The sequence below is a fragment of the Oncorhynchus mykiss genome, chromosome 17 (assembly GCF_057628025.1).
Source record: "Oncorhynchus mykiss isolate SJ-2025 chromosome 17, ASM5762802v1, whole genome shotgun sequence".
NCBI lineage: Eukaryota > Metazoa > Chordata > Actinopteri > Salmoniformes > Salmonidae > Oncorhynchus > Oncorhynchus mykiss.
This window is the reverse complement of record NC_143038.1, coordinates 77140374-77161667: the sequence shown is the minus strand read 5'-3', so window position 1 is coordinate 77161667 and position 21294 is coordinate 77140374. Positions and strand designations below refer to the sequence as shown.

At 39.6% G+C, this 21294-nt stretch overlaps 1 protein-coding gene across 1 annotated transcript in view; it reads right to left on the bottom strand.

Annotated features, from left to right (window-relative positions):
- The window catches only part of LOC110494838 (inositol-pentakisphosphate 2-kinase), a 51546-nt gene that overhangs the window by 10279 nt on the left and 19973 nt on the right, over positions 1-21294 (bottom strand). The window contains exons 8-9 of the mRNA XM_036950972.2: positions 1389-1461; positions 587-715 (exon numbers count right to left, since the gene is read on the bottom strand). Coding sequence (XP_036806867.1) covers positions 587-715; positions 1389-1461 — 202 coding nt within the window. The remainder of the gene's footprint in view (positions 1-586; positions 716-1388; positions 1462-21294) is intronic.

The following is a 21294-nucleotide window of genomic DNA, read 5'->3' as shown; positions in this document are numbered from 1 at the left end:
GGATTGATGTGTACGACAGCGTGTACCAGTTCCCGCCAATATCCAGCAACTTCACACAGCCATTGAAGATGAGTGGGACAACAATCACCAGATTAACTCCATGTGAAGGAGATGTGTTGCGCTGTATGATGCAAATCTAGTTCACACCAGATACTGACTGATTTTCTGATCCACCTCCCTGCCTTCTTTTAAAAAATTTTTTTTTTAAGGGACAGATGCATATCTGTATTCACAGTCATATGAAATCCATAGATCAGGGCCAAATTAATTTATTATACTGATTTCCTTATGAACTGTAAACTCAGTAAAATCTTTGAAATTGTTGCATGTTGCGTTTCTATTTTTGTTCAGTGTAAATAAACTTGCATGTGCAGGGCGAGTGGGAAAACGACGGGAGTGTTTTAACCATAATAACAAGGACAAAGTATCCAACACAGAAACATTTTACATCAGTTCCCCAATTTTCGATGCTCCCAAATATGACCAAAGAAATCCTGCTTGTAACCAGAAACCGTCACCCACAACAACCAACATTAAAAAGGAAAGTGAAACACTAAATATGCGGATGTCTAGTTTGGATACCAACTTTACTAGACTGCTGCCTGTTGAGAAGGCTGCCACTAGGGAGGAAGTATGGCCGTAGATGCTGAGCCAATTCATCCAGGTCCTGCAACACGTCGGCATCGTCATTACAGCTGTAGATACACTCTCCACCCTGGATAGACAGAGTAAGGAAAGATGTAAAAAAATACATTTAAAGGGCGCTGTAACTGATTTGTCAAGCCCCAAAAGGGCTGGGAAATGCCAGGGACCAAACGATATCACAATACTTAAGATGCAGATTCTATATGTATTGGGATTTTGTGGATTCGCTTTTTCCAAACATATTGCTCACCATATGTCTGCTGCAGAGTGATAAGCGAGAGCCATGAGAAAACACATTTTGATCAGTCATGGAAATGGAAATAAAATAAGTGCTGAAAACATGTTGGCTCACTACTCAAAAAAAAACAGAACAAGCTATGATGGAAAAAATACTGGAGTTTTGGTGCAGGTACAACCAACTACGGCAAAAATATTATTGAGAAAAATAATAGTGTGATATATCATCAACTATAATATCCCGATATGCAACAATCGGTTTCCCCACCCTCACTACAAGCCAATCAGTGTCCCCCCCCTACAAGCCAATCAGTGTCCGCCCCCCCCCCCCCAGGTCTGCAGGGTCTATACTATATAACAGAAATGAAACTACATCTTGGTTACCTAGACCGGGGCACAGGATAAATCACATTTTACTGGTCACGGTTAGCAGATAATATTGCGAGTGTAGCGAAATGCTTGTTGGCATTCGGATAACAGCAGACCTGGTGAAAGCTCTGACATACCTTGAAAATGTTGAAGTTATTCTGTGGTTCCTCTATCAAGTGCTTGATGGCGAGGGACATTCTCTGTTTGTTCCTGGGCAGAGAGATTCAGGGTGAGTATTCATGTATCTTTATTGCTGTGGAATCAAAGAGCACCAGGCTCTACTCTGAACAGGGCGTGATATCGGTCTACATAAACGAGGCAAGTCAAAAATAAAAAAGGTCAGACAATCAGAATATAGAATACAGTTGTCCGATTGGACATATACAAAACCATATATATACACAATGCCTTGCGAAAGTATTCGGCCCCCTTGAACTTTGCGACCTTTTGCCATATTTCAGGCTTCAAACATAAAGATATAAAACTGTATTTTTTTGTGAAGAATCAACAACAAGTGGGACACAATCATGAAGTGGAACGACATTTATTGGATATTTCAAACTTTTTTTAACAAATCAAAAACTGAAAAATTGGGCGTGCAAAATTATTCAGCCCCTTTACTTTCAGTGCAGCAAACTATATATATAAACTATATATATTTCTTTACATAATCAAACTGCTATATTCACACAAAGCAAGAGAACAATGTAAACAGAGCCAACAGTCTCAGCAAAGTGGTGAAAAATATCAGCTCAGAAAATATAGTTTCTCGAATGTTGGATGATCTGGGCCAATAGCTGAAAGGTATTTTCTAGAGGACACTCCAGGATCTGTCTGATTGTTGTATCAAACCCTTCAGTGGATATGAATATGACCTGGTCTATTAAACCCCTCAGTGAATATGACCTGGTCTATTAAACCACTCAGTGGATATGACCTGGTCTATTAAACCACTCAGTGGATATGACCTGGTCTATTAAACCACTCAGTGGATATGACCTGGTCTATTAAACCACTCAGTGGATATGAATATGACCTGGTCTATTAAACCCCTCAGTGAATATGAATATGACCTGGTCTATTAAACCACTCAGTGAATATGACCTGGTCTATTAAACCCCTCAGTGGATATGAATATGACCTGGTCTATTAAACCCCTCAGTGAATATGACCTGGTCTATTAAACCACTCAGTGAATATGACCTGGTCTATTAAACCACTCAGTGGATATGGATATGACCTGGTCTATTAAACCCCTCAGTGGATATGGATATGACCTGGTCTATTAAACCACTCAGTGAATATGACCTGGTCTATTAAACCACTCAGTGGATATGAATATGACCTGGTCTATTAAACCCCTCAGTGAATATGAATATGACCTGGTCTATTAAACCACTCAGTGGATATGACCTGGTCTATTAAACCACTCAGTGGATATGAATATGACCTGGTCTATTAAACCACTCAGTGGATATGAATATGACCTGGTCTATTAAACCACTCAGTGGATATGACCTGGTCTATTAAACCACTCAGTGGATATGAATATGACCTGGTCTATTAAACCCCTCAGTGGATATGACCTGGTCTATTAAACCACTCAGTGGATATGAATATGACCTGGTCTATTAAACCACTCAGTGGATATGAATATGACCTGGTCTATTAAACCACTCAGTGGATATGACCTGGTCTATTAAACCACTCAGTGGATATGAATATGACCTGGTCTATTAAACCACTCAGTGGATATGAATATGACCTGGTCTATTAAACCACTCAGTGGATATGACCTGGTCTATTAAACCACTCAGTGAACATGACCTAGTCTATTAAACCACTCAGTGGATATGACCTGGTCTATTAAACCACTCAGTGAATATGACCTGGTCTATTAAACCACTCAGTGGATATGAATATGACCTGGTCTATTAAACCACTCAGTGGATATGAATATGACCTGGTCTATTAAACCACTCAGTGGATATGACCTGGTCTATTAAACCCCTCAGTGGATATGAATATGACCTGGTCTATTAAACCACTCAGTGGATATGAATATGACCTGGTCTATTAAACCACTCAGTGAATATGACCTGGTCTATTAAACCACTCAGTAGATATGAATATGACCTGGTCTATTAAACCCCTCAGTGGATATGAATATGACCTGGTCTATTAAACCACTCAGTGGATATGAATATGACCTGGTCTATTAAACCACTCAGTGGATATGACCTGGTCTATTAAACCACTCAGTGGATATGAATATGACCTGGTCTATTAAACCCCTCAGTGGATATGAATATGACCTGGTCTATTAAACCACTCAGTAGATATGAATATGACCTGGTCTATTAAACCACTCAGTGGATATGACCTGGTCTATTAAACCACTCAGTGGATATGAATATGACCTGGTCTATTAAACCCCTCAGTGGATATGACCTGGTCTATTAAACCACTCAGTGGATATGACCTGGTCTATTAAACCACTCAGTGGATATGACCTGGTCTATTAAACCACTCAGTGGATATGAATATGACCTGGTCTATTAAACCACTCAGTGGATATGACCTGGTCTATTAAACCACTCAGTGGATATGACCTGGTCTATTAAACCCCTCAGTGAATATGAATATAACCTGGTCTATTAAACCACTCAGTGGATATGACCTGGTCTATTAAACCACTCAGTGGATATGACCTGGTCTATTAAACCACTCAGTGGATATGAATATGACCTGGTCTATTAAACCACTCAGTGGATATGAATATGACCTGGTCTATTAAACCACTCAGTGAATATGACCTGGTCTATTAAACCACTCAGTGAATATGACCTGGTCTATTAAACCACTCAGTGAATATGACCTGGTCTATTAAACCACTCAGTGAATATGACCTGGTCTATTAAACCACTCAGTGGATATGAATATGACCTGGTCTATTAAACCACTCAGTGAATATGACCTGGTCTATTAAACCACTCAGTGAATATGACCTGGTCTATTAAACCACTCAGTGAATATGACCTGGTCTATTAAACCACTCAGTGAATATGACCTGGTCTATTAAACCACTCAGTGGATATGAATATGACCTGGTCTATTAAACCACTCAGTGGATATGACCTGGTCTATTAAACCACTCAGTGGATATGACCTGGTCTATTAAACCACTCAGTAGATATGAATATGACCTGGTCTATTAAACCACTCAGTGGATATGAATATGACCTGGTCTATTAAACCACTCAGTGGATATGAATATGACCTGGTCTATTAAACCCCTCAGTGGATATGAATATGACCTGGTCTATTAAACCACTCAGTGGATATGACCTGGTCTATTAAACCCCTCAGTGGATATGAATATGACCTGGTCTATTAAACCACTCAGTGGATATGAATATGACCTGGTCTATTAAACCACTCAGTGAATATGACCTGGTCTATTAAACCACTCAGTAGATATGAATATGACCTGGTCTATTAAACCCCTCAGTGGATATGAATATGACCTGGTCTATTAAACCACTCAGTGGATATGAATATGACCTGGTCTATTAAACCACTCAGTGGATATGACCTGGTCTATTAAACCACTCAGTGGATATGAATATGACCTGGTCTATTAAACCCCTCAGTGGATATGAATATGACCTGGTCTATTAAACCACTCAGTAGATATGAATATGACCTGGTCTATTAAACCACTCAGTGGATATGACCTGGTCTATTAAACCACTCAGTGGATATGAATATGACCTGGTCTATTAAACCCCTCAGTGGATATGACCTGGTCTATTAAACCACTCAGTGGATATGACCTGGTCTATTAAACCACTCAGTGGATATGACCTGGTCTATTAAACCACTCAGTGGATATGAATATGACCTGGTCTATTAAACCACTCAGTGGATATGACCTGGTCTATTAAACCACTCAGTGGATATGACCTGGTCTATTAAACCCCTCAGTGAATATGAATATAACCTGGTCTATTAAACCACTCAGTGGATATGACCTGGTCTATTAAACCACTCAGTGGATATGACCTGGTCTATTAAACCACTCAGTGGATATGAATATGACCTGGTCTATTAAACCACTCAGTGGATATGAATATGACCTGGTCTATTAAACCACTCAGTGAATATGACCTGGTCTATTAAACCACTCAGTGAATATGACCTGGTCTATTAAACCACTCAGTGAATATGACCTGGTCTATTAAACCACTCAGTGAATATGACCTGGTCTATTAAACCACTCAGTGGATATGAATATGACCTGGTCTATTAAACCACTCAGTGGATATGACCTGGTCTATTAAACCACTCAGTGGATATGACCTGGTCTATTAAACCACTCAGTAGATATGAATATGACCTGGTCTATTAAACCACTCAGTGGATATGAATATGACCTGGTCTATTAAACCACTCAGTGGATATGAATATGACCTGGTCTATTAAACCCCTCAGTGAATATGACCTGGTCTATTAAACCACTCAGTAGATATGAATATGACCTGGTCTATTAAACCCCTCAGTAGATATGACCTGGTCTATTAAACCCCTCAGTGAATATGAATATGACCTGGTCTATTAAACCACTCAGTGGATATGACCTGGTCTATTAAACCACTCAGTGAATATGACCTGGTCTATTAAACCACTCAGTAGATATGAATATGACCTGGTCTATTAAACCCCTCAGTAGATATGACCTGGTCTATTAAACCCCTCAGTGAATATGACCTGGTCTATTAAACCCCTCAGTGAATATGAATATGACCTGGTCTATTAAACCACTCAGTGGATATGAATATGACCTGGTCTATTAAACCACTCAGTGGATATGACCTGGTCTATTAAACCACTCAGTGGATATGACCTGGTCTATTAAACCACTCAGTGGATATGACCTGGTCTATTAAACCACTCAGTGGATATGAATATGACCTGGTCTATTAAACCACTCAGTGGATATGAATATGACCTGGTCTATTAAACCACTCAGTGAATATGACCTGGTCTATTAAACCACTCAGTGGATATGGATATGACCTGGTCTATTAAACCACTCAGTGAATATGACCTGGTCTATTAAACCACTCAGTGAATATGACCTGGTCTATTAAACCACTCAGTGGATATGAATATGACCTGGTCTATTAAACCACTCAGTGGATATGACCTGGTCTATTAAACCACTCAGTAGATATGACCTGGTCTATTAAACCACTCAGTGAATATGACCTGGTCTATTAAACCCCTCAGTGGATATGAATATGACCTGGTCTATTAAACCACTCAGTGAATATGACCTGGTCTATTAAACCACTCAGTAGATATGAATATGACCTGGTCTATTAAACCCCTCAGTGGATATGAATATGACCTGGTCTATTAAACCACTCAGTGGATATGAATATGACCTGGTCTATTAAACCACTCAGTGGATATGACCTGGTCTATTAAACCACTCAGTAGATATGAATATGACCTGGTCTATTAAACCCCTCAGTAGATATGAATATGACCTGGTCTATTAAACCACTCAGTGAATATGAATATGACCTGGTCTATTAAACCACTCAGTGGATATGAATATGACCTGGTCTATTAAACCACTCAGTGGATATGACCTGGTCTATTAAACCCCTCAGTGGATATGAATATGACCTGGTCTATTAAACCCCTCAGTGAATATGACCTGGTCTATTAAACCCCTCAGTGTATATGACCTGGTCTATTAAACCACTCAGTGGATATGAATATGACCTGGTCTATTAAACCACTCAGTGGATATGAATATGACCTGGTCTATTAAACCACTCAGTGGATATGAATATGACCTGGTCTATTAAACCACTCAGTGGATATGACCTGGTCTATTAAACCACTCAATGGATATGAATATGACCTGGTCTATTAAACCACTCAGTGGATATGAATATGACCTGGTCTATTAAACCACTCAATGAATATGACCTGGTCTATTAAACCACTCAGTGGATATGAATATGACCTGGTCTATTAAACCACTCAGTGGATATGAATATGACCTGGTCTATTAAACCACTCCGTGGATATGACCTGGTCTATTAAACCCCTCAGTGAATATGACCTGGTCTATTAAACCACTCAGTGGATATGAATATGACCTGGTCTATTAAACCACTCAGTGAATATGACCTGGTCTATTAAACCACTCAGTAGATATGACCTGGTCTATTAAACCACTCAGTGGATATGAATATGACCTGGTCTATTAAACCACTCAGTGGATATGACCTGGTCTATTAAACCCCTCAGTGAATATGACCTGGTCTATTAAACCACTCAGTGGATATGACCTGGTCTATTAAACCACTCAGTGGATATGACCTGGTCTATTAAACCCCTCAGTGGATATGGATATGACCTGGTCTATTAAACCCCTCAGTGGATATGAATATGACCTGATCTATTAAACCACTCAGTGGATATGACCTGGTCTATTAAACCCCTCAGTGGATATGAATATGACCTGATCTATTAAACCACTCAGTGGATATGAATATGACCTGGTCTATTAAACCCCTCAGTGGATATGAATATGACCTGGTCTATTAAACCACTCAGTGAATATGACCTGGTCTATTAAACCCCTCAGTGGATATGAATATGACCTGGTCTATTAAACCCCTCAGTGGATATGAATATGACCTGGTCTATTAAACCCCTCAGTGAATATGACCTGGTCTATTAAACCCCTCAGTGGATATGAATATGACCTGGTCTATTAAACCACTCAGTGGATATGAATATGACCTGGTCTATTAAACCACTCAGTGGATATGAATATGACCTGGTCTATTAAACCCCTCAGTGAATATGACCTGGTCTATTAAACCCCTCAGTGGATATGAATATGACCTGGTCTATTAAACCACTCAGTGAATATGACCTGGTCTATTAAACCCCTCAGTGGATATGACCTGGTCTATTAAACCACTCAGTGGATATGAATATGACCTGGTCTATTAAACCACTCAGTGAATATGACCTGGTCTATTAAACCACTCAGTAGATATGAATATGACCTGGTCTATTAAACCCCTCAGTAGATATGAATATGACCTGGTCTATTAAACCACTCAGTGGATATGACCTGGTCTATTAAACCACTCAGTGGATATGACCTGGTCTATTAAACCCCTCAGTGGATATGAATATGACCTGGTCTATTAAACCACTCAGTGAATATGACCTGGTCTATTAAACCACTCAGTGAATATGACCTGGTCTATTAAACCACTCAGTGGATATGACCTGGTCTATTAAACCCCTCAGTGGATATGAATATGACCTGGTCTATTAAACCCCTCAGTGGATATGAATATGACCTGGTCTATTAAACCCCTCAGTGGATATGACCTGGTCTATTAAACCACTCAGTAGATATGAATATGACCTGGTCTATTAAACCCCTCAGTGGATATGACCTGGTCTATTAAACCCCTCAGTGGATATGAATATGACCTGGTCTATTAAACCACTCAGTGGATATGACCTGGTCTATTAAACCCCTCAGTGGATATGACCTGGTCTATTAAACCACTCAGTGGATATGACCTGGTCTATTAAACCCCTCAGTGGATATGACCTGGTCTATTAAACCACTCAGTGGATATGACCTGGTCTATTAAACCACTCAGTGGATATGACCTGGTCTATTAAACAACTCAGTGTATATGACCTGGTCTATTAAACCCCTCAGTAGATATGAATATGACCTGGTCTATTAAACCCCTCAGTAGATATGAATATGACCTGGTCTATTAAACCACTCAGTGGATATGAATATGACCTGGTCTATTAAACCACTCAGTGGATATGAATATGACCTGGTCTATTAAACCACTCAGTGAATATGACCTGGTCTATTAAACCCCTCAGTGGATATGACCTGGTCTATTAAACCCCTTAGTGGATATGACCTGGTCTATTAAACCACTCAGTGGATATGAATATGACCTGGTCTATTAAACCCCTCAGTGGATATGAATATGACCTGGTCTATTAAACCCCTCAGTGGATATGACCTGGTCTATTAAACCCCTCAGTGGATATGACCTGGTCTATTAAACCCCTCAGTGGATATGACCTGGTCTATTAAACCACTCAGTGGATATGAATGTGACCTGGTCTATTAAACCACTCAGTGGATATGAATATGACCTGGTCTATTAAACCACTCAGTGGATATGAATATGACCTGGTCTATTAAACCCCTCAGTGAATATGACCTGGTCTATTAAACCACTCAGTGTATATGAATATGACCTGGTCTATTAAACCACTCAGTGGATATGACCTGGTCTATTAAACCACTCAGTAGATATGAATATGACCTGGTCTATTAAACCACTCAGTGGATATGAATATGACCTGGTCTATTAAACCACTCAGTGAATATGACCTGGTCTATTAAACCCCTCAGTGGATATGAATATGACCTGGTCTATTAAACCACTCAGTGGATATGAATATGACCTGGTCTATTAAACCCCTCAGTGAATATGACCTGGTCTATTAAACCACTCAGTGGATATGACCTGGTCTATTAAACCACTCAGTGGATATGACCTGGTCTATTAAACCACTCAGTGGATATGACCTGGTCTATTAAACCACTCAGTGGATATGACCTGGTCTATTAAACCACTCAGTGGATATGACCTGGTCTATTAAACCACTCAGTGGATATGAATATGACCTGGTCTATTAAACCACTCAGTGAATATGACCTGGTCTATTAAACCACTCAGTAGATATGAATATGACCTGGTCTATTAAACCACTCAGTGGATATGAATATGACCTGGTCTATTAAACCCCTCAGTGGATATGAATATGACCTGGTCTATTAAACCACTCAGTGGATATGAATATGACCTGGTCTATTAAACCACTCAGTGAATATGACCTGGTCTATTAAACCCCTCAGTGGATATGACCTGGTCTATTAAACCACTCAGTGGATATGAATATGACCTGGTCTATTAAACCACTCAGTGAATATGACCTGGTCTATTAAACCCCTCAGTGGATATGACCTGGTCTATTAAACCACTCAGTGGATATGAATATGACCTGGTCTATTAAACCACTCAGTGTATATGAATATGACCTGGTCTATTAAACCACTCAGTAGATATGAATATGACCTGGTCTATTAAACCACTCAGTGAATATGACCTGGTCTATTAAACCCCTCAGTGAATATGACCTGGTCTATTAAACCCCTCAGTGGATATGACCTGGTCTATTAAACCACTCAGTGGATATGAATATGACCTGGTCTATTAAACCACTCAGTGTATATGAATATGACCTGGTCTATTAAACCCCTCAGTGAATATGACCTGGTCTATTAAACCCCTCAGTGGATATGACCTGGTCTATTAAACCACTCAGTGGATATGACCTGGTCTATTAAACCACTCAGTGGATATGACCTGGTCTATTAAACCACTCAGTGGATATGACCTGGTCTATTAAACCACTCAGTGGATATGACCTGGTCTATTAAACCACTCAGTGGATATGACCTGGTCTATTAAACCACTCAGTGGATATGAATATGACCTGGTCTATTAAACCACTCAGTGGATATGAATATGACCTGGTCTATTAAACCACTCAGTGAATATGACCTGGTCTATTAAACCACTCAGTGGATATGGATATGACCTGGTCTATTAAACCACTCAGTGAATATGACCTGGTCTATTAAACCACTCAGTGGATATGAATATGACCTGGTCTATTAAACCACTCAGTGGATATGACCTGGTCTATTAAACCACTCAGTGGATATGACCTGGTCTATTAAACCACTCAGTGGATATGAATATGACCTGGTCTATTAAACCACTCAGTGGATATGACCTGGTCTATTAAACCCCTCAGTGGATATGAATATGACCTGGTCTATTAAACCATTCAGTAGATATGAATATGACCTGGTCTATTAAACCACTCAGTGGATATGACCTGGTCTATTAAACAACTCAGTGGATATGACCTGGTCTATTAAACCCCTCAGTGGATATGAATATGACCTGGTCTATTAAACCACTCAGTGGATATGAATATGACCTGGTCTATTAAACCCCTCAGTGGATATGAATATGACCTGGTCTATTAAACCACTCAGTAGATATGAATATGACCTGGTCTATTAAACCCCTCAGTGAATATGACCTGGTCTATTAAACCACTCAGTGGATATGACCTGGTCTATTAAACCACTCAGTGGATATGAATATGACCTGGTCTATTAAACCACTCAGTGGATATGACCTGGTCTATTAAACCCCTCAGTGGATATGAATATGACCTGGTCTATTAAACCACTCAGTAGATATGAATATGACCTGGTCTATTAAACCCCTCAGTAGATATGAATATGACCTGGTCTATTAAACCACTCAGTGAATATGAATATGACCTGGTCTATTAAACCACTCAGTGGATATGAATATGACCTGGTCTATTAAACCACTCAGTGGATATGACCTGGTCTATTAAACCACTCAGTGAATATGAATATGACCTGGTCTATTAAACCACTCAGTGGATATGAATATGACCTGGTCTATTAAACCCCTCAGTGGATATGACCTGGTCTATTAAACCACTCAGTGGATATGAATATGACCTGGTCTATTAAACGCCTCAGTGGATATGACCTGGTCTATTAAACCACTCAATGAATATGACCTGGTCTATTAAACCACTCAGTGGATATGAATATGACCTGGTCTATTAAACCACTCAGTGGATATGAATATGACCTGGTCTATTAAACCCCTCAGTGAATATGACCTGGTCTATTAAACCACTCAGTGGATATGAATATGATCTGGTCTATTAAACCCCTCAGTGAATATGGATATGACCTGGTCTATTAAACCACTCAGTGGATATGACCTGGTCTATTAAACCACTCAGTAGATATGAATATGACCTGGTCTATTAAACCCCTCAGTGGATATGAATATGACCTGGTCTATTAAACCCCTCAGTGGATATGAATATGACCTGGTCTATTAAACCACTCAGTAGATATGAATATGACCTGGTCTATTAAACCACTCAGTGGATATGAATATGACCTGGTCTATTAAACCACTCAGTGAATATGACCTGGTCTATTAAACCACTCAGTGGATATGACCTGGTCTATTAAACCACTCAGTAGATATGACCTGGTCTATTAAACCACTCAGTGGATATGAATATGACCTGGTCTATTAAACCACTCAGTGGATATGACCTGGTCTATTAAACCCCTCAGTAGATATGAATATGACCTGGTCTATTAAACCACTCAGTGGATATGAATATGACCTGGTCTATTAAACCCCTCAGTGAATATGACCTGGTCTATTAAACCCCTCAGTGAATATGACCTGGTCTATTAAACCCCTCAGTGAATATGACCTGGTCTATTAAACCACTCAGTGAATATGAATATGACCTGGTCTATTAAACCCCTCAGTGGATATGACCTGGTCTATTAAACCACTCAGTGGATATGGATATGACCTGGTCTATTAAACCACTCAGTGGATATGAATATGACCTGGTCTATTAAACCACTCAGTGGATATGACCTGGTCTATTAAACCACTCAGTGGATATGACCTGGTCTATTAAACCCCTCAGTGCATATGAATATGACCTGGTCTATTAAACCCCTCAGTGGATATGAATATGACCTGATCTATTAAACCACTCAGTGGATATGACCTGGTCTATTAAACCCCTCAGTGGATATGAATATGACCTGATCTATTAAACCACTCAGTGGATATGACCTGGTCTATTAAACCCCTCAGTGGATATGAATATGACCTGGTCTATTAAACCCCTCAGTGGATATGAATATGACCTGATCTATTAAACCACTCAGTGGATATGACCTGGTCTATTAAACCCCTCAGTGGATATGAATATGACCTGGTCTATTAAACCCCTCAGTGGATATGAATATGACCTGATCTATTAAACCACTCAGTGGATATGACCTGGTCTATTAAACCCCTCAGTGAATATGACCTGGTCTATTAAACCACTCAGTGAATATGACCTGGTCTATTAAACCACTCAGTGAATATGACCTGGTCTATTAAACCCCTCAGTGAATATGACCTGGTCTATTAAACCCCTCAGTGGATATGACCTGGTCTATTAAACCACTCAGTGGATATGACCTGGTCTATTAAACCCCTCAGTGAATATGACCTGGTCTATTAAACCACTCAGTGAATATGACCTGGTCTATTAAACCACTCAGTGAATATGACCTGGTCTATTAAACCCCTCAGTGGATATGACCTGGTCTATTAAACCACTCAGTGGATATAACCTGGTCTATTAAACCCCTCAGTGGATATGACCTGGTCTATTAAACCCCTCAGTGGATATGAATATGACCTGGTCTATTAAACCCCTCAGTGGATATGACCTGGTCTATTAAACCACTCAGTGGATATGAATATGACCTGGTCTATTAAACCCCTCAGTGGATATGAATATGACCTGGTCTATTAAACCCCTCAGTGGATATGAATATGATCTGGTCTATTAAACCACTCAGTGAATATGACCTGGTCTATTAAACCCCTCAGTGGATATGAATATGACCTGGTCTATTAAACCCCTCAGTGGATATGAATATGACCTGGTCTATTAAACCCCTCAGTGAATATGACCTGGTCTATTAAACCCCTCAGTGGATATGAATATGACCTGGTCTATTAAACCACTCAGTGGATATGACCTGGTCTATTAAACCACTCAGTGGATATGAATATGACCTGGTCTATTAAACCACTCAGTGGATATGAATATGACCTGGTCTATTAAACCACTCAGTGGATATGAATATGACCTGGTCTATTAAACCACTCAGTGAATATGACCTGGTCTATTAAACCCCTCAGTGGATATGAATATGACCTGGTCTATTAAACCACTCAGTGAATATGAATATGACCTGGTCTATTAAACCACTCAGTGGATATGAATATGACCTGGTCTATTAAACCACTCAGTGAATATGACCTGGTCTATTAAACCCCTCAGTGGATATGAATATGACCTGGTCTATTAAACCCCTCAGTGAATATGACCTGGTCTATTAAACCCCTCAGTGGATATGACCTGGTCTATTAAACCACTCAGTGAATATGACCTGGTCTATTAAACCACTCAGTGGATATGAATATGACCTGGTCTATTAAACCACTCAGTGGATATGAATATGACCTGGTCTATTAAACCCCTCAGTGAATATGAATATGACCTGGTCTATTAAACCACTCAGTGAATATGACCTGGTCTATTAAACCCCTCAGTGGATATGACCTGGTCTATTAAACCCCTCAGTGGATATGACCTGGTCTATTAAACCCCTCAGTGGATATGAATATGACCTGGTCTATTAAACCACTCAGTGGATATGAATATGACCTGGTCTATTAAACCCCTCAGTGGATATGAATATGACCTGGTCTATTAAACCCCTCAGTGAATATGACCTGGTCTATTAAACCCCTCAGTGGATATGACCTGGTCTATTAAACCACTCAGTGAATATGACCTGGTCTATTAAACCACTCAGTGGATATGAATATGACCTGGTCTATTAAACCACTCAGTGGATATGAATATGACCTGGTCTATTAAACCCCTCAGTGAATATGAATATGACCTGGTCTATTAAACCACTCAGTGAATATGACCTGGTCTATTAAACCCCTCAGTGGATATGACCTGGTCTATTAAACCCCTCAGTGGATATGACCTGGTCTATTAAACCACTCAGTGTATATGAATATGACCTGGTCTATTAAACCCCTCAGTGAATATGACCTGGTCTATTAAACCCCTCAGTGGATATGACCTGGTCTATTAAACCACTCAGTGGATATGACCTGGTCTATTAAACCACTCAGTGGATATGACCTGGTCGATTAAACCACTCAGTGGATATGACCTGGTCTATTAAACCACTCAGTGGATATGACCTGGTCTATTAAACCACTCAGTGGATATGAATATGACCTGGTCTATTAAACCCCTCAGTGGATATGAATATGACCTGGTCTATTAAACCACTCAGTGAATATGAATATGACCTGGTCTATTAAACCACTCAGTGAATATGAATATGACCTGGTCTATTAAACCACTCAGTGAATATGAATATGACCTGGTCTATTAAACCACTCAGTGGATATGACCTGGTCTATTAAACCACTCAGTGGATATGACCTGGTCTATTAAACCACTCAGTGAATATGACCTGGTCTATTAAACCACTCAGTGGATATGACCTGGTCTATTAAACCACTCAGTGAATATGACCTGGTCTATTAAACCCCTCAGTGGATATGAATATGACCTGGTCTATTAAACCCCTCAGTGAATATGACCTGGTCTATTAAACCACTCAGTGAATATGACCTGGTCTATTAAACCCCTCAGTGGATATGAATATGACCTGGTCTATTAAACCACTCAGTGGATATGAATATGACCTGGTCTATTAAACCACTCAGTGGATATGAATATGACCTGGTCTATTAAACCCCTCAGTGGATATGACCTGGTCTATTAAACCACTCAGTAGATATGAATATGACCTGGTCTATTAAACCACTCAGTGGATATGAATATGACCTGGTCTATTAAACCACTCAGTGTATATGAATATGACCTGGTCTATTAAACCACTCAGTGAATATGACCTGGTCTATTAAACCACTCAGTGAATATGAATATGACCTGGTCTATTAAACAACTCAGTGGATATGAATATGACCTGGTCTATTAAACCCCTCAGTGGATATGACCTGGTCTATTAAACCACTCAGTGTATATGAATATGACCTGGTCTATTAAACCCCTCAGTGGATATGAATATGACCTGGTCTATTAAACCCCTCAGTGAATATGACCTGGTCTATTAAACCACTCAGTGTATATGAATATGACCTGGTCTATTAAACCACTCAGTGGATATGACCTGGTCTATTAAACCACTCAGTGTATATGAATATGACCTGGTCTATTAAACCCCTCAGTGAATATGACCTGGTCTATTAAACCCCTCAGTGGATATGACCTGGTCTATTAAACCACTCAGTGGATATGACCTGGTCTATTAAACCACTCAGTGGATATGACCTGGTCTATTAAACCACTCAGTGGATATGACCTGGTCTATTAAACCACTCAGTGGATATGAATATGACCTGGTCTATTAAACCCCTCAGTGGATATGAATATGACCTGGTCTATTAAACCACTCAGTGAATATGAATATGACCTGGTCTATTAAACCACTCAGTGAATATGAATATGACCTGGTCTATTAAACCACTCAGTGAATATGAATATGACCTGGTCTATTAAACCACTCAGTGAATATGAATATGACCTGGTCTATTAAACCACTCAGTGAATATGAATATGACCTGGTCTATTAAACCACTCAGTGGATATGACCTGGTCTATTAAACCACTCAGTGGATATGACCTGGTCTATTAAACCACTCAGTGAATATGACCTGGTCTATTAAACCACTCAGTGGATATGACCTGGTCTATTAAACCACTCAGTGAATATGACCTGGTCTATTAAACCCCTCAGTGGATATGAATATGACCTGGTCTATTAAACCACTCAGTGGATATGACCTGGTCTATTAAACCCCTCAGTGGATATGAATATGACCTGGTCTATTAAACCACTCAGTGAATATGAATATGACCTGGTCTATTAAACCACTCAGTGAATATGACCTGGTCTATTAAACCACTCAGTGGATATGACCTGGTCTATTAAACCATTCAGTGACTATGAATATGACCTGGTCTATTAAACCCCTCAGTGAATATGACCTGGTCTATTAAACCCCTCAGTGAATATGACCTGGTCTATTAAACCACTCAGTAGATATGACCTGGTCTATTAAACCCCTCAGTGAATATGACCAAGTCTATTAAACCCCTCAGTGGATATGACCTGGTCTATTAAACCCCTCAGTGAATATGACCTGGTCTATTAAACCACTCAGTGGATATGACCTGGTCTATTAAACCCCTCAGTGGATATGACCTGGTCTATTAAACCACTCAGTAGATATGAATATGACCTGGTCTATTAAACCACTCAGTGGATATGAATATGACCTGGTCTATTAAACCCCTCAGTGAATATGACCTGGTCTATTAAACCACTCAGTGAATATGACCTGGTCTATTAAACCCCTCAGTGGATATGAATATGACCTGGTCTATTAAACCACTCAGTGGATATGAATATGACCTGGTCTATTAAACCACTCAGTGGATATGAATATGACCTGGTCTATTAAACCACTCAGTGGATATGAATATGACCTGGTCTATTAAACCACTCAGTAGATATGACCTGGTCTATTAAACCCCTCAGTGGATATGAATATGACCTGGTCTATTAAACCACTCAGTGAATATGAATATGACCTGGTCTATTAAACCACTCAGTGAATATGACCTGGTCTATTAAACCACTCAGTGGATATGAATATGACCTGGTCTATTAAACCCCTCAGTGGATATGAATATGACCTGGTCTATTAAACAACTCAGTGGATATGAATATGACCTGGTCTATTAAACCCCTCAGTGGATATGACCTGGTCTATTAAACCACTCAGTGTATATGAATATGACCTGGTCTATTAAACCCCTCAGTGGATATGAATATGACCTGGTCTATTAAACCACTCAGTGGATATGACCTGGTCTATTAAACCACTCAGTGTATATGAATATGACCTGGTCTATTAAACCCCTCAGTGAATATGACCTGGTCTATTAAACCCCTCAGTGGATATGACCTGGTCTATTAAACCACTCAGTGGATATGACCTGGTCTATTAAACCACTCAGTGGATATGACCTGGTCTATTAAACCACTCAGTGGATATGACCTGGTCTATTAAACCACTCAGTGGATATGCATATGACCTGGTCTATTGAACCCCTCAGTGGATATGAATATGACCTGGTCTATTAAACCACTCAGTGAATATGACCTGGTCTATTAAACCACTCAGTGAATATGAATATGACCTGGTCTATTAAACCACTCAGTGAATATGAATATGACCTGGTCTATTAAACCACTCAGTGAATATGAATATGACCTGGTCTATTAAACCACTCAGTGAATATGAATATGACCTGGTCTATTAAACCACTCAGTGGATATGACCTGGTCTATTAAACCACTCAGTGGATATGACCTGGTCTATTAAACCACTCAGTGAATATGACCTGGTCTATTAAACCACTCAGTGAATATGACCTGGTCTATTAAACCCCTCAGTGGATATGAATATGACCTGGTCTATTAAACCACTCAGTGGATATGACCTGGTCTATTAAACCCCTCAGTGGATATGAATATGACCTGGTCTATTAAACCACTCAGTGAATATGAATATGACCTGGTCTATTAAACCACTCAGTGAATATGACGTGGTCTATTAAACCACTCAGTGGATATGACCTGGTCTATTAAACCATTCAGTGACTATGAATATGACCTGGTCTATTAAACCCCTCAGTGAATATGACCTGGTCTATTAAACCCCTCAGTGAATATGACCTGGTCTATTAAACCACTCAGTAGATATGACCTGGTCTATTAAACCCCTCAGTGAATATGACCTGGTCTATTAAACCCCTCAGTGGATATGACCTGGTCTATTAAACCCCTCAGTGAATATGACCTGGTCTATTAAACCACTCAGTGGATATGAATATGACCTGGTCTATTAAACCACTCAGTGAATATGACCTGGTCTATTAAACCCCTCAGTGGATATGACCTGGTCTATTAAACCACTCAGTGGATATGAATATGACCTGGTCTATTAAACCACTCAGTGGATATGAATATGACCTGGTCTTTTAAACCACTCAGTGGATATGACCTGGTCTATTAAACCCCTCAGTGGATATGACCTGGTCTATTAAACCACTCAGTGGATATGAATATGACCTGGTCTATTAAACCACTCAGTAGATATGACCTGGTCTATTAAACCACTCAGTAGATATGACCTGGTCTATTAAACCCCTCAGTGAATATGACCTGGTCTATTAAACCCCTCAGTGGATATGACCTGGTCTATTAAACCCCTCCGTGAATATGACCTGGTCTATTAAACCACTCAGTGGATATGAATATGACCTGGTCTATTAAACCACTCAGTGAATATGACCTGGTCTATTAAACCCCTCAGTGGATATGACCTGGTCTATTAAACCACTCAGTGGATATGAATATGACCTGGTCTATTAAACAACTCAGTGGATATGAATATGACCTGGTCTATTAAACCCCTCAGTGGATATGACCTGGTCTATTAAACCACTCAGTGTATATGAATATGACCTGGTCTATTAAACCCCTCAGTGGATATGAATATGACCTGGTCTATTAAACCACTCAGTGGATATGACCTGGTCTATTAAACCACTCAGTGTATATGAATATGACCTGGTCTATTAAACCCCTCAGTGAATATGACCTGGTCTATTAAACCCCTCAGTGGATATGACCTGGTCTATTAAACCACTCAGTGGATATGACCTGGTCTATTAAACCACTCAGTGGATATGACCTGGTCTATTAAACCACTCAGTGGATATGACCTGGTCTATTAAACCACTCAGTGGATATGAATATGACCTGGTCTATTAAACCCCTCAGTGGATATGAATATGACCTGGTCTATTAAACCACTCAGTGAATATGACCTGGTCTATTAAACCACTCAGTGAATATGAATATGACCTGGTCTATTAAACCACTCAGTGAATATGAATATGACCTGGTCTATTAAACCACTCAGTGAATATGAATATGACCTGGTCTATTAAACCACTCAGTGAATATGAATATGACCTGGTCTATTAAACCACTCAGTGGATATGACCTGGTCTATTAAACCACTCAGTGGATATGACCTGGTCTATTAAACCACTCAGTGAATATGACCTGGTCTATTAAACCACTCAGTGAATATGACCTGGTCTATTAAACCCCTCAGTGGATATGAATATGACCTGGTCTATTAAACCACTCAGTGGATATGACCTGGTCTATTAAACCCCTCAGTGGATATGAATATGACCTGGTCTATTAAACCACTCAGTGAATATGAATATGACCTGGTCTATTAAACCACTCAGTGAATATGACGTGGTCTATTAAACCACTCAGTGGATATGACCTGGTCTATTAAACCATTCAGTGACTATGAATATGACCTGGTCTATTAAACCCCTCAGTGAATATGACCTGGTCTATTAAACCCCTCAGTGAATATGACCTGGTCTATTAAACCACTCAGTAGATATGACCTGGTCTATTAAACCCCTCAGTGAATATGACCTGGTCTATTAAACCCCTCAGTGGATATGACCTGGTCTATTAAACCCCTCAGTGAATATGACCTGGTCTATTAAACCACTCAGTGGATATGAATATGACCTGGTCTATTAAACCACTCAGTGAATATGACCTGGTCTATTAAACCCCTCAGTGGATATGACCTGGTCTATTAAACCACTCAGTGGATATGAATATGACCTGGTCTATTAAACCACTCAGTGGATATGAATATGACCTGGTCTTTTAAACCACTCAGTGGATATGACCTGGTCTATTAAACCCCTCAGTGGATATGACCTGGTCTATTAAACCACTCAGTGGATATGAATATGACCTGGTCTATTAAACCACTCAGTAGATATGACCTGGTCTATTAAACCACTCAGTAGATATGACCTGGTCTATTAAACCCCTCAGTGAATATGACCTGGTCTATTAAACCCCTCAGTGAATATGACCTGGTCTATTAAACCACTCAGTGGATATGAATATGACCTGGTCTATTAAACCACTCA